We start from the raw sequence: 14,875 nt of genomic DNA, 5'->3' as shown, positions 1-14,875 counted from the left end.
CCCAATACTTCCGACTGGGTCATGCTCTAATACTATTTGTAATAACCCTCACCTTATTCAGACACAATATTGTTCGCTTTTGGCTCTCTCGAACTAGAAACTTTCCAGGGGTCACCCATCCTCGTACTACTCTAGGTTAAGTAGGCTTAACTCCGAAGTTGTGGTAGGTTCACGCTCAACGCGTTTTGTCATATAAGAGTGTTGAATTTATATATAGTACTTCCCTTTCCATACCTACCCAGACAATGTGGGATTGTGCACCTGTAATTCGCCCAGTGTGATAGTTTACTGGTGCCACTTGCATACGCTCACACATTCGCGCACAAGATTGTCGCAATACTTTCCAAAAGAGGCACTCTTTTTTGGAACAGAGGTAGTATTATTGTAAATCATTTGAGGGTAATTTTGTGATTTCAGTGCCAATGAATTTACTCTGCCAATCTACCCAGCTAGTAGACATTTATTTTTGGATAGATCCTTGTGAATGTGTGAATTGACAGTTTTGATGCATTAATTCCATGTATAAAATCCAGTGAGCAAATTCATCAAGAATAATTAAAAACTAGGTTGTAATAGTCCTTCAAATGTCGTAAAGATAATATTAATATTTACATATCAAATCATGTATACTCCCACTGATTCTAGAGCATGCACTAAAATGTTTACAACAAAATGTAGCCAGAATTATTATATATACCATGCCCGCAGTCCAATCATGTACATATATATACCTAATTCTTTTATATAAGAAAATACTCAAATCAACAAAAATCTTTTCCAATTATTTATGATTGGTGACACAATATTCCTATTTCACTAAAATCTACCCACATACTAGTAGTATTCTAGGATAAACACCATATTTTTATTTATTTTTACAGGAATTGTGAATCATAAATAACTATTTCTTAAGGGCAGACGACAACAACCAAGAGGATCAAAGATTGGATTCAGCATATATATATAAGCCATATTGATTTCTATTCATTCTGCTATTTGTCTTTTATATATAGGGCAAAGTTCAAAAAACCTTCTCACTTTCACTCTTTTCCATTAAACCCTCTTTAACTATTTTTATTCCAAAAAATTCCCCTCAATTATAAGAGGGAGGTAACAATTTCAACTGGACCTTAACTAAGGATGCAAAATGACTAAAGTATCCATTAGGCAAAAAAACCATTTTTTCTCCTTTTCAATTCTGAGTTTGTTGGTGGAAAAAAATTCTGAGTTTGCCTTTTTATTTTATTTTATTTTATTTTATCATTCCTCTCTGTAATTTGGCTAGGGTTCATAATCATCTCATATAACTAAAAAAATTGTTGACTGATCTATGTTCGCAACTTCTAGATAAATTATCTTTGGACTTTATTTTCAATGTGTTTTGCTCTCTCTTGATCAATATTTTTTTAGGGTTTTTTCTGTATGATTGATCTAGACCCCTTTTTTTTTTTTTTTTTTTTTTTTGTTTTCCCCCTTTGGTTTGGGGTATACGTTTTTATTTATTTATTTTCATTTGGTGATCTATTTGGTATCAATGTTGATGGAAGTATCAGTTTTCAAAAGGAGAAAAAGTCTGATTGTTTTCTTTTTTTCATTCCTCCATACTTACATATGTATATTAATACTATATATAGGATGCTCACAAATTCAATTTTTTGTTTCCGGTATGTCTTCATTTAGTTGATAGAAACAAAATATAGATTACTGATTTTGTTTCCAATTTTTTTTTTGTTACTCCTTTTTCTTCGGCCTCATAGAAAACTAAACCAATGTGAGCAAATCAAACCCCTCTTTTGCTTCTGAAAAAAAAAAAAAAAATCACACCCATATAACTATTTTTTAATTTCGTATTCAATATGTATCTATATAAGCTTGTTAAATGCATTGTATTAGAACTATAGTTTTATTCTATTTAATTCCTTCAAACACTACTGTAGGTGCAAAATTCTACTCAACCAATAATAATTGAGAAAAATAATACAACACACTCAAGAATAGTAAAAATAAATAAGAACAATGTATAGAGAAGCGTAGAATTGCTTGGATCCCTTTATTGGAGGTCTGGACCTCTATTTATACACACAAATTGGTAGAATTAAGGTAGGACTCGCGTTACTTGTCCTCCAATTCGTCCCATACATGACTTTCTTTACAAATAGAGTTCTTTCTATTGTATAATATTTCCTACATAGAACTTGCCTTGTACAGAACTTCCCATAAAAGAATTATCATTTTATAATAAATCCTTCTACCAAAAGGATTTGTCCAATCTTGAAAAACTGGGCTGAATACTCCTTGAACCAGTTGGGCTTGAATAACGGGCCGGATGTTTGATGTTACCGTGTTGGGCTGATAATCTCTTGATTCGGGCTTCAACAGGACTGAAGGTCAAATAACAATAGTATTGGGCTTGTGAATAGTGATCTTAGACTAGCCTCAAACTCAATTTGGGTTTGAGCGAGGTGGGCTTTATAAACTCATCATGGATAAGTTTATATTTATGATGACGTGGATTATTCTTATTGGAGGGAGATTTTTCCCTCCACACTTTGCCTCCAATTCCCTCTTTAATCGGATTGCGGTTCCTATTAAAAAGGGAATTGAAGTTGCACGGTTGTCTATTTTACAAAAAGACATTTCGAAGATTGCCCATTGCCATTCTGCCTTAAGAGATTCTATAAGGGTTACTTTTGCTCTTACTACGTTTCTTGCATTCTTTACTCCGTCGTCTTATCAGGTTAGTTCTTCATCTTTTTCTCTTCGATCTTACATTATGAGTACTTCGACTACTCCTGAACATATAGAGATCGCAGATTCTGAGTCCATTCCCTCGTCTTCCCCTAATCTCATTAGGGTTCCCCCACCTAGGGTTTCAAACTTTCTTAAACCTGTAAGTGACTCAGCTAATTAGCCAGGTGCTTCCCCGATCCAGGCTGAAACATCCACCTCCGGGTCGGACAATATCCTCACTAAGGAAGAAAGGAATGCAATTCTATCTATTCGACGCATCCTGTTCTCCATTGAATCCGTAATGGAAGAATTCGAGATTCCCGAGGGGATGGAAATTGCAGAGTACCCCAAAGGCGCTGATTTTTGCGCTGGCGAGGGCGTCGGAGAAGACGAGTTGCTTCTCTCTGTTGGACATCTCAACGCTCTTAGGTTCCCCCTTCAACCCTTCTATCATTTAGTTTTCAACAAATTAGGGATTGCACCCCTGCAAGTAAACCCTAACTTCCTTCGAGTAATCTCAGCACTCCTCATTCGCCGGTGGCAGGAGAGTCTTGACCTGACTCTGGTTGACTTGCTGATTACTTATTCTATTTCTAAGCATGGAACCGAACCTTGTTTTTCTTTTTCACTTCCCCCTTGCACCAAAGGATATGTACAGACCTTCCTACTTCTGAGAAGAAGTGGAAAGAGAGGATGATAATTGTTAAAGTGAGATGGGCCGTGCCCCAATCGAGCAAACTCCCAATCCCTCACAAGTTCGGGAAGTTAGGTATAGAACATCCCCCCTTTCTTCATGAAGAGTGCTCGGGCTGTTTCCCATGTCGAGTTTTATTATTTCGATATATTTACGAGTTTCTTGGTATTTTTTCAGCAACATTTCCTTCTTCGGTTGCCAAGAAGAGGCTTTCCTTCCTGGAAAGGCTGGTCTGGAGCAACCCTCCCTTGATCGAGAGCTTACTCACTTCTGCGAGTCTTAAAGCAGTTGCTTCCAGAGCTGTAGCTGTTGATCTCATGGACCTCTCACTTCCATCATTTGACAGCTTCCCCATGACTGAGGAAGAAAAATAGAAGGTTGAAGCCTTGAAGAGGAAAGCTGCAGAGAATGCTCCGTTGACTATGTTGGGTATAAATGAGCAGGAAAATGAGATTGACGAAGTCCCTTTGAACATTGGGGCAAGGCTGAACTCCTCTTCAACAGCGAAATCCAAGGGTGCTTCTAACCCAAAAAGCAAAGGGAAGAAAACCGAAGAGGTTAACCTTGAGGATGAGGTCAGCGCTTACGTCCTTGCCGAGGCTGGAGCACCTTGGACTCCTTCCTTCTCGAGGGTTGACAAGTCCATCCTCCATGTTGGTGATTCTATGATCACTGACCCATCTGCAGCACTGGCCGTTGCTCGGGGAATGTGGCTCCCTAAGGATGAAGAAATTATAGGCAGAATGGGGTTGGAACAGCTACTCCCATCTGCCCCTGTTCGAGCCATAGAGGTTTGCTCCGTCCTTCATTTCCATTGTCATAATTGCCTTACACACTTTCTTACATTGTTATTATCTCATAATGCAGGGCTTGTATCATACTATGACCCTCTGTGCTACTGCTGAGGCTCAGTCTCTTTCCCTTAAGAAGCTGGAGAAAGACCTCAGTAATTCTGAGAAGAAGGCATCCCATGCCATTGCCAATGCACAAATTGCATACGAGGCTCGGGATGTTTACAAGAAATGTCTGGCTGCTTCTGATGCTAAAGTTGAGTCGCTGGAGGCTGAAGTCCAGCGTTTAAATAATGCCCTTAGCACCTACATCATTGCAGGGAGGCAGATGCAAGGTCGTTACTCCAGTTTGGTGTGTTTATCTAGCGCCAAGGCTTTCAGGTTCGGCTTCAATTAGGGTTCAGGGGAAAAGACAACAGATCCCGAGGCTTTTGATGCCCATATGGGAGTGTCTTTCCCTTATGATGAGGGTCCAAAAGCTCAGGAAGCTGAAGTTCTTTTTGCTAAGATGGTGAAAGCTCATCCTGAGGTCCCTTCAGCTCCAAGTGTCTCCACTCTTGCAACTGGCCCATCAAATCCTCCACCTGCAAGTCCAACTGTGGTAGATGCTTTTGAATCTACCCCATTTGATCCGAAGAGGAAGTAGGATCGAGTAATTTTTTTTGTAATGAAACAACATTGGGAATGATAGACATGAATGATATAACCATGTTTCTTAAGCAGTATCATTTTTATAATGGTTTATCTGATAATAAAGGATTATTTTTTCCTTTGGTGATTTAACCATTAAGGGAACCCTTCTTGAAATGGATTTGTGTGAAGCAAGTATATTTATACTTGTTTCTTCTTGTGGTTTTTCGATGTGGGACAATCTCGTGGCTTATATTACCGAACTTAGAATCAGTGAATATGAGCGTAAGAGTAAGGTTTGTTGAGCCGGACACTAAGGGTCCGAGGCGAATAAATTACTCCCCGGCGCTGAGCCTGAGGGGAGGTTTGCTGAGCCGGACACTTAGGGTCTGAAGTGAATGAATTACTCCCCGGCGCTGAGCCTGAGGGGAGGTTTGCTGAGCCGGACACTTAGGGTCCGAAGTGAATGAATTACTCCCCGGCGCTGAGCCTGAGGGGAGGTTTGCTGAGCCGGACACTTAGGGTCCGAGGCGAATAAATTACTCCCAGGCGCTGAGCCTGAGGAGAGGTTTGCCGAGTCGGACACTTAGGGTCCGAGGCGAATAAATTACTCCCAGGCGCTGAGCCTGAGGAGAGGTTTGCCGAGCCGGACACTTAGGGTCCGAGGCGAATAAATTACTCCCCGGCGTTGAGCTTGAGGGGAGGTTTGCTGAGCCAGACACTTAGGGTCCGAGGCGAATAAATTACTCCCAGGTGCTGAGCCTGAGGGGAGGTTTGCCGAGCCGGACACTTAGGGTCTGAGGTGAATAAATTACTCCCCGGCGTTGAGCCTGAGGGGAGGTTTGCCGAGCCGGACACTTAGGGTCCAAGGCGAATAAATTACTCCCCGGCGCTGAGCCTGAGGGGAGGTTTGCTGAGCTGGACACTTAGGGTCCGAAGCGAATGAATTACTCCCTGGCGCTGAGCCTGAGGGGAGGTTTGCCGAGCCGGACACTTAGGGTCCGAAGCGAATAAATTACTCCCTGGCGCTAAGCCTAGGGGGAGGTTTGCATATATTTTTCTCAAACAACTTATCATGAGGCCGAGAATTCAAAAATGATAGGAGGCCAAGAAAGCAAGTAACAGTGGCTGTGAAGTTTCTTATTTGTTGACTTTGGAGACTTTCCTCCATTGATACTCCCTTCTTGGCAACCAAATGTAGTGGACTACGCATATATTAACCGCATTTCTTTTGTATTTCTATCCGATGTGGGACATAGACTAAATTTTGTCAAAAAGGTCAGTGTAAGGAATGCCTCTGGTATTGAGCTTGACAGCCTTTAATACCAATGGGCCCTCCTTACACCGCAATCAACTATTTGAATATTCCCATATATAACAGAATGTAACACATACTTTTTTGTCGATGTAGGATAGAGAGTTTTAATCATAGGCCATAACTCATGTTTTTTCTTAAAAATCATTGTGATGAATGCTTTTTTAATAGCTTGCTTCTAACATTGCTTTACATAAAAATTGCATAGTGCGACTTGGCATGCATAAAATCTGCATAATGCGATGCATGTATACAAGTTGTATAATCATAGAGTAGTATGAAAATATCTCTGCATAAAAATTGCATAATGCGTAATCATAGAGTATTATGGCCCCCATTTTTATGGAAAGGAATAAATGGAGTAAAATTGTACTGAATATGATAGAAGTAAAATAAAGAAAAGTTTGGCTGACTGTGGGCATACTCAGCCTTATTCGTGAAGAATTTGTAGCAAAATTGACAAACTTATCTAATGGAAATACCTTTTAAGGTGTATTGCATTCCAAGGACGCGCAATGGGACGTCCGTCAGCTTCGGCCAAACGATATGCTCCTTTCCCCACTACTTCGGTAACCCTGTAGAGTCTGGTCCAATTAGGTTCCAGTTTCTTTACATAAGCTGTCTCTTACTTTAAAACCCAATCGCCTACCACAAAGCTCCTGAATCTGACACGTTTATTATAACTGTTGCGCAGCTGTTGCTGATATAAAGCAAGCCTAATTGCTGCAGCATCCATTTTTTCGTCCAGGAGATCGAGACTATGTTCGAGCTGCTGACTATTGTTTCCTTCAAGCAATAAGAATGTTCGAAGGGTTGGAACTGCCGCTTCGGTTGGAATCACAGCTTCAGATCCATAAGCCATGGCAAAGGGACTCTCCCCCGTAGGCCGCCGTGGTGTGGTTCGGTACGCCCAAAGCACCTGAGGGAGATTCTCGTACCATTTCATTTTGAATTTCTCTAATTTCTTCTTTAAACAACTGAAAATTGTCCGATTAGTTATTTCAGCCTGTCCATTCCCTTGTGGATGACTGACTGCAGCTAACTTTTGTATAATTCCATGCTTAGCAAAGAATTTTCTTGTATTTCTATTATCGAGGTTCTTACCATTGTCCATCATAATGACTTTTGGGACCCCAAACCGGCAAATGATGTTGTTCCAAAGGAAACTTTTTACCTGCTCATGGGTCACACTTGAGCAGGCCTCGGCTTCTACCCATTTAGTGAAATAATCTGTAGCCAGTAGCACGTACTCCTTTTGTTCCACAGTCTTGGGTAACGGGCCTACCATATCAATCCCCTATTGTGTGAATGACCATGGATTTGCCATTGCGTACAAATCTTCGGCAGGTTGATGCTTCATGGGACCGTGACGTTGACATTTGTCACACCTCCGTATACTCTTCTGCATTCCGGGCTAAGTACGGCCAGAAGTAACCTTGAGTCAGGACTTTATGCGCGAGGGATCTGCCCCCAGAATGGTTGCCACAATCTCCGTCATGGATTTGTCTTAACACCACAAGAGCCTTAGTAGGGCTTAAACATTTCAGGTAAGGACTTGAAAATGACTTTCGGTATAACTGATTGTTAATGATGGCATATTTAGCTGCGGTGATACGGAGCTTCCGTGCTTCGGACTTCTGGTCTGGAAGAACTCCATGCTTGAGGTAAGCTTCCAATAGATCAATCCAGCATGGTTTTCGAGGAATAACTGGAACCACCATTACTTTCTGCGGAGGATTAATGCTGGGCTCGTCCAGAACGTCAATCGGCACAATCCGAATCAGATCCTCATTTGAAGATGACGCTGATGTGGCCAATTGATCTGCTTCGGCATTCTTAACACGAGGTACCTCATAGAATTCGATCTGATCGAATCCCCGTGCAACGTTCTCTATAGCTTCTTTATATGCTTTCATTCTTTCCTCTTTGGGATGGTACTGACTTGTCACTTGATTTGTAACAAGCTGTGAGTCACTAAAAACTTTTAAGCAACGTATCTGGAGATTGCTAGCCAATCGAAGACCAGCAAGTAATGCCTCGTACTCGGCCTCATTGTTCGTAGCTGGGAACTTCAAACAGATAGATTGTTGCAGCTTGGTGCTTTCGGGTGTTGACATTACAACGCCCACTCCTGCATTTGCTTGATTTGAGGAACTATTGACTCGAAGTTCCTACTGTGGTTCAAGGTGTGCCGGCTCTTCGGGAGTATCTTCATACTCGAGAAGAAAGTCCGTTACGGCTTGTCCTTTGTGCGACACCCTTGGCTCATAAGTTATGTCGAAAGAACTAAGCTCGATAGCCCACTTGGTAATTCTCTCAGATAAATCGGGCTTAGAGAGTATACCCCGTATAGGATAGTTGGTGAGTATCACAATGCTATGAGATTCGAAATAATGCCGAAGCTTCCTCTTGGCATAGATCAAAGCTAAGATGACTTTTTTCTGCTTTACTATATCGCGTCTCCACATCTGTCATGGTCTTACTTGTGTAGAAGACTGGATATTGTCTCTTTCCTTCCTTTCTAATCAATACTGCACTTGTCGCTATATTAGAAATTGCCAAATACATAATAAGAACCTCCCCGGGTTTTGGAGCGGATAAAATTGGTGGTTCAGCCATGTAACCCTTCAACCGACTGAGGGCCTCCTGCTGCTGAGGTCCCCATATATCTTTATTCTTGGATCATATAGCTTCAAAGAATGGTTTGCACTTATCTGACAATCGGGATATAAACCGGCTGAGTGCTGCGATCCGACCAGTAAGAACCTGCACCTCCCTGCGATTTTTTGGTTCTTGATTCTGGATGAGGGCCTTAGCCTGAGCCGGACTTACCTCTATCCCTCTTTTATTCACTATGTGGATAAGGAATTATCCTGATAATACCGCAAAGGAGCACTTGGATGGATTCAACTTCATGTTGTACTTCTTCAAAGTATTGAAAACTTCCTGTAGATGTTTCGGATGATCTTCTTTTTTCACACTTTTAACCACCATGTCATTTATATATGCTTTAACTGTCTTTCCCAGCAGATTATCGAATATCTTGTTGACAAGGTGTTGATAAGTAACTCCAGCATTCTTCAGTCCGAAGGGCATGACCCTGTAACAATAAGTCCCCTTTTTTGTAATAAAAGCCGTTTTTTCTTCATCCTCGAGGTTCATAGGAATCTGATTGTATCCCGAGTATGCATCTAGGAATGTCAACCTCTCGTAGGTGGTGGTAGCATCAACCATCTGGTCTATCTTGGGCAGAGGGTAGCTATCTTTAGGGCAGGCTTTGTTGAGGTTGGTATAATCTACATAAACCCTCCATTTTCCATTCTTCTTTTGTACGACTACCACGTTTGACAACCACTGCGGATATTGCACTTCTCGAATGAAACCTGCTTGCAACAATTTGCTCACTTCTTCAGCTATAATGTGATTGCGTTCAGGGGCAAACCTTTGGTGTTTCTGCTTGACCGGTTTGAACTCCGGATCCACCTTCAGGCTATGGCAAGAAACTGAGGGATCGATCCCTACCATGTCCTAGTGATCCCACGCAAAGGCATCTGCATTGCTCCAGATAACATCAATTAGTGCCTCCTTTTCTTCGGACGTGGAAGAAGAGCCTAGATAAGTAACCTTCTGAGGGTCGCCGAGGATAACTTCCACGGCTTCGAGGGTCTCCTCGGTGGGCTTCGCAATTTCCTCTTCCTCCTTTACCTTAAGATACTTGGGCAGAGGGCTCTGTAATTGCTATTTGGGTCCAGTTTTGGAAGTCACACCTGGTTGTTGTTGAGTCGACACCCTCTTCGCCTCAATTTGTGTCAACATATAGCATTCCTTCGCTGCGACTTGATCTCCCCACAGATTAATTACTTATTTTTCGTTCGGAGATAAGCACCGCATCACCTGGTGGAGGGTGGACGGAACTCATCTCATCCGATGTATCCAGCCTCTTCCCATGATGAGATTGTAAGAAGGATGGATCTCCGTTAAAACAAAGTTCTCCTTCAGAGTCCTCTTCGCCGCGGTTACGAACAAGTCTATTACTCTAAGGGGATCTACTCTTGTGCCATCGAATCCCATCAACGGGCTGGAGGTAGGTCGAATAGATGATGATGAGATCTCTAACTGATCAAAGACCGTCTTTGTGATTATGTTAGCGCTATTTCCTGGATCTACCAAAACCCTCCTGATCATACAATTGGCCACTAAAAGACTGATGACCAATGGATCCTTGTGGGGGAGTTGCACTCTGGATAGGTCGTTATCTCCGAATCCAATACTAATGCTACCCGAATTGATAGCATTGACCGAGGATATCTTCCTGAGCTTGTGGGTCGCCCTCAATCTGGATTTGTACACCTCCTCGGACTCTTGATTATTTTCAGACTTGCCATGTATTGCACGGATGACTTTTACTTGCGTACCTTCTACCTTGCGGGGATAGACCTCGCGGGGCTTTGCATGCTCCTTTGTCATGAGGTAATCTGTCAACTCACCTCTGGCGATCATATTTTCCACCTGTCGCCTGGGGGATCGGCAGTCGTTGGTTGAATGCCCATAATCTAGATGATAAACGCAATGTTTGCTTTTGTCCCTTTGCTCCAGGGGTTGCTTTATCGGCTGCGGAGTTGTGAACTTCGTCTTATTTTCTTGGAAAAGCCGAGCCAAGGTAGTTCAGAGAGGTGTAAATCCTTCCTCTACCCTTTGCCTTTTTTCAGGTGCCTGGGTGACTGGCGTTGAGGAATGTTGGCTTTTTTGAATCTTTGGAGTTGGAACTCTTTCTCGAGGCTTGTTTTCCACTGTCACGAGGGTAGCGTGCTGCGCTCGGTGGGCTATATTTTTCTCAAGCCGAATGTAGATCTGGGCCCTGGCATTTAGAGTCTGCATGTCGGGAGGAGAATACTTGACTAAGGAAGTGTGAAACTTCGTCCCCTGAATCATTACTAGTTTAAATGTCTCTATAGCAGTTGCGGGATGACAATCCGTTATTTCTGATGCCTCCATGTCGAATCTTGACAAGAAATCCTGTAATGTTTCCCCCATTTTCTGCCTTACGGTGAAGAGGCTGGCAATGTTCTTCTTTTGCTTCTTATTTTCGCAATACTGTGCCAGGAACATGGTGCATAGAGTTACATAATCCGGGATGGATTTTTGCGGTCTATTCCTGAACCACTCTAGTGCCGCTCTTGTCAAACTGGTAGGAAAAACTCTGCACATCCAAGGGTCATTATGATCATCTAAAGCTATCTTTTGAGCATAATGATCTAGGTGCCGAGAAGTATCCCCTGTTCCATCAAACTGGGTAAAAGAAGGCATGGTGAATTTCTTGGGCCTCTCAACCAGATACACATCGTCAGTGAAAGGAGTTTTGATCAAAGAATTTTTGTGTTCTCTAGCCATCTCGACAGGTGTCTGAATCTTCAGGAGTCTCTTCTCGTTAAAGGCATCATGAACACCTGCACCATCTGGGATTCCATTGGACCACACCGTAAGCTTATGGCTGGATTCGACTTGCTCATCCTGCGTGTGACGAGGGACGTTATCTGAAGCCGCAGCCTCGGATCTTGCCTTCCGTTGCTGCTGAACCTCATTGGGTGGAACCCCATCAGGCGGAAGTCCAGTAATCGGAGGAATATTTTGACTAAGGGGTGCTGCTGTGTCACCTACTGGTGGCAGTGGTGCCAACTGAGCCAGCGTCGTTTGCAGAGCATTATTCTGCTGTTGAAGCAAGGCGATCTGAGCCACGCTTGTTTCGATTGCCTGACGAAGTACGTCAAACTGGTGCAGAAACTCTTCGAGCATCTTTTGCATCAATTCCGTCTGTTGATCTGCTGAAGATCATCCGTTCGACATTCTGGATGGTAGCTGCAAGATTCACTTGTGAAACAAAAACAAGAGTGGGTATATATTTGCACACGATTCCTACAAACGGCGCCAAAGTGTAGGTGCAAAATTCTACTCAACCAATAATAATTGAGAAAAATAATACAACACACTCAAGAACAGTAAAAATAAATAAGAATAATGTATAGAGAAGCGTATAATTGCTTGGATCCCTTTATTGGAGGTCTGTGCCTTTATTTATACACACAAATTGGTAGAATTAAAGTAGGACTCGCGTTGCTTGTCCTCCAATTCTTCCCATACATGACTTTCTTTACAAATAGAGTTCTTTCTATTGTATAATATTTCCTACATAGAACTTGCCTTGTACAGAACTTCCCATAAAAGAATTCTCCTTTTATGATAAATCCTTCTACCGATAGGATTTGTCCAATCTTGGAAAACTGGGCTGAATACTCCTTGAACCAGTTGGGCTTGAATAACGGGCCGGATGTTTGATGTTACCGTGTTGGGCTGATAATCTCTTGATTCGGGCTTCAACAGGACTGAAGGTCAAATAACAATAGTATTGGGCTTGTGAATAGTGATCTTGGACTAGCCTCAAACTCAATTTGGGTTTGAGCGAGGTGGGCTTCATAAACTCATCATGGATAAGTTTATATTTATGATGACGTGGATTATTCTTATTGGAGGGAGATTTTTGCCTCCACAATTACCAATTGGTCTAAAGGGTTTTGACTTTTGTTTACTAAGTTGTGGTTTTTTTTTTATTTTTTTATTTTATTATTATTATTTTTTCATGTACTAAGTTGTGTTGGGTGTCTGTGATTTGTTGCAAAGGTTAAGGTTCATTTGATAATATGGAATTGACTTAATAATTGGTTAATTAAAAAAATCAAAGAATTGAGCTTTCACAATCATCACTTTTTTCTAAATCATACTATATTTATATAACATAAGTGGTGAAGTAAGGTGAAGGCATTGCATTAAGGTCCGTTTGGTCCATGTTTTAAGAGCACAGGGAGCGTAGCTTAAAATGCACGAAAATCCACAAATATATGTAAGTCGGGTAGGTGATCAATGACAGATCCGGTAATTAGTACTAAACCAGACAGTGCCTTAATAAATTATTTTAAGGACAGGAATTGTTTACCATTCTACTTATCATATTTCCATCAGGCCGGGTATTGGAGTGTCCAGCTCTACGAGTCATTGTTTACTAGTTATATTTCTCTCTAATTTGTTAGAAAATTCTGATGCAGGGATGAAGTAAGAAGTTTTTAGTTGGAGAGGGAAAGTAAAATTTTGTAATTAACATTTGAAAATTTTATAAATCAATTGTAATGTATCCTTCTTTATATGATTAGTCTATCGTACATAATGAGGAAAATGTAATTCAAAAAATGCTAGCTATATGAATAGAGATGGGAAAAATGATTTGAGAAAAAAAGTGATAAATTTAAAATATTATAAAATAATATTTTTTCTTCAATTTTTAGTTTCTGAATTTTTTTTTTTTTGGAAATTGAAGCAAATTGTATAAATTTAAAATAGTTACATAGGAGGGCCATTAGGCTAATACAAAATAAACCCAGGAGGGAAACAAACCAGCCCAAAAAAAAAAAAAAAAAAAAAGAGCAAATAGCCTAACAAGGAAAGCCCAGCCAAGAACCAACTAATAACCGCAATTAACGGTTGATTAGCCGTTAAGTGAGGTTGTTAGAAACAATCTGGTGAACCCTAGCTGAGGACGATGAGTGATCCTCATCATACAAGAGAACTATCCGGCGGCCTTGGAGGAGGACGGCAATGAGCAGGTGACAGATTCCAATCCCTGAGAATTTGCCTCAAGGATTGATTGTCTTCCAAAAACCCAATTTGAGCAGAGCTATGACTGTGAAGGTAATCTTTGCAAGAACCACTCTCTGTGATGATTTTTTCCTTTTGAATATCCTTTCATTTCGTTTTTCCCAAGTATGGTAGATCATGGAGGAGAGACACACTTTCCTCAGCAGATTCTTGGGAGAATCCCTTTTCCAAAGGGTGCTTATGGAGAGGATCAAGTCCTCCCAATTTTTGATTGTAGTGCTGAATCTGCATTTGGATTTGATGAAACGCTATATTGGGGAGATGAAGCTGCAATTGAAGAATAAGTGCTGGTGTGATTCTTGGTGGCTTTCGCAGAGAGCACATTTATTTTCATGGCGGGACATTGACTTACAGTCAAGAGTAGGGAGTCTGGATTGGACTACAAGCCATAAGTTGAATTTCATCCTGGGTATTGATGGAGATCTCCATACCAAATTGTACCAATGGACTTCAGGAGAATGCTCTGCTAGATGACTTGCAGTGTGTTTGAGGCTATATGTGCCATTTGGTGAAGCAATCCAAAGTTTTTTATCATTCCTTAAGGGACATGGAGGGGGAAGTGATAGTAACTCTGGAATGGCATTTGTGAGGCTAATGGGAAATGACTAAGGTGAATTTAAGATGAAGGTATTTACTGTGACTGTATCATTGAATCCCGCATCAATGAGAGTTCTAAGTGGATATCTTGTGCTGAGAGGCCCTCCAGAGATCCAATTGTCCCACCAAAAGGTAGTAGCTAATCCATTCCCAATTTTGTGTTGGATGAGAAGCTTTGCAGGATGTCTGAGCTGTAGAATCTTCCTCCAGCTCCAAGAGCAAGGTTGAGGGTCCAAAAATTCCTTGACTTAATGAGATGTGTGTTACACCAAGTGATCCACAGCCTGTTGTTATCATCTATTTGTAAATCCCAAATATACTCAGCCTCACATTGAAGAACAAATCTCATCCTTGCTTGGCATTGCATTTGGCTCACTCCCAATCAAGTACCTGGGAGTTCCACTTATCTCTACA

General features: G+C 41.4%; 2 protein-coding genes across 2 annotated transcripts; both read right to left on the bottom strand.

Annotated features, from left to right (window-relative positions):
* Positions 1 to 9,688: 9,688 nt before the first annotated feature.
* Positions 9,689 to 10,660, bottom strand: LOC132278236 (uncharacterized). The gene is made up of 2 exons (XM_059780040.1): positions 10,145 to 10,660; positions 9,689 to 9,865 (listed from the first exon to the last, which is right to left on the bottom strand). Exons 1-2 carry the CDS (start codon positions 10,658 to 10,660, stop codon positions 9,689 to 9,691), a joined length of 693 nt encoding a protein of 230 aa, XP_059636023.1.
* Positions 10,661 to 10,825: 165 nt separating this feature from the next.
* Positions 10,826 to 11,953, bottom strand: LOC132278235 (uncharacterized). The gene has a single exon (XM_059780039.1). It carries the CDS (start codon positions 11,951 to 11,953, stop codon positions 10,826 to 10,828), a length of 1,128 nt encoding a protein of 375 aa, XP_059636022.1.
* Positions 11,954 to 14,875: the final 2,922 nt, after the last annotated feature.

This window comes from Cornus florida, unplaced genomic scaffold (genome assembly GCF_030987335.1).
Source record: "Cornus florida cultivar Cherokee Brave unplaced genomic scaffold, ASM3098733v1 CherokeeBrave_3.0.0_Hap2_Chr10, whole genome shotgun sequence".
NCBI lineage: Eukaryota > Viridiplantae > Streptophyta > Magnoliopsida > Cornales > Cornaceae > Cornus > Cornus florida.
The sequence above is the reverse complement of the archived record's forward strand: the minus strand, read 5'-3'. Positions and strand labels throughout refer to the sequence as shown.

Bases quoted from the DNA above. Each gene is read 5' to 3' on its own strand.
- LOC132278236 (XM_059780040.1), bottom strand. From the start codon at position 10,660: ATGATCGCCAGAGGTGAGTTGACAGATTACCTCATGACAAAGGAGCAT. The intron at 9,866-10,144 runs GTTTTAACGGAG...AAGTATCTTAAG, and splicing joins GGACTCTGAAGGAGAACTTT to GTAAAGGAGGAAGAGGAAAT.
- LOC132278235 (XM_059780039.1), bottom strand. From the start codon at position 11,953: ATGCTCGAAGAGTTTCTGCACCAGTTTGACGTACTTCGTCAGGCAATC.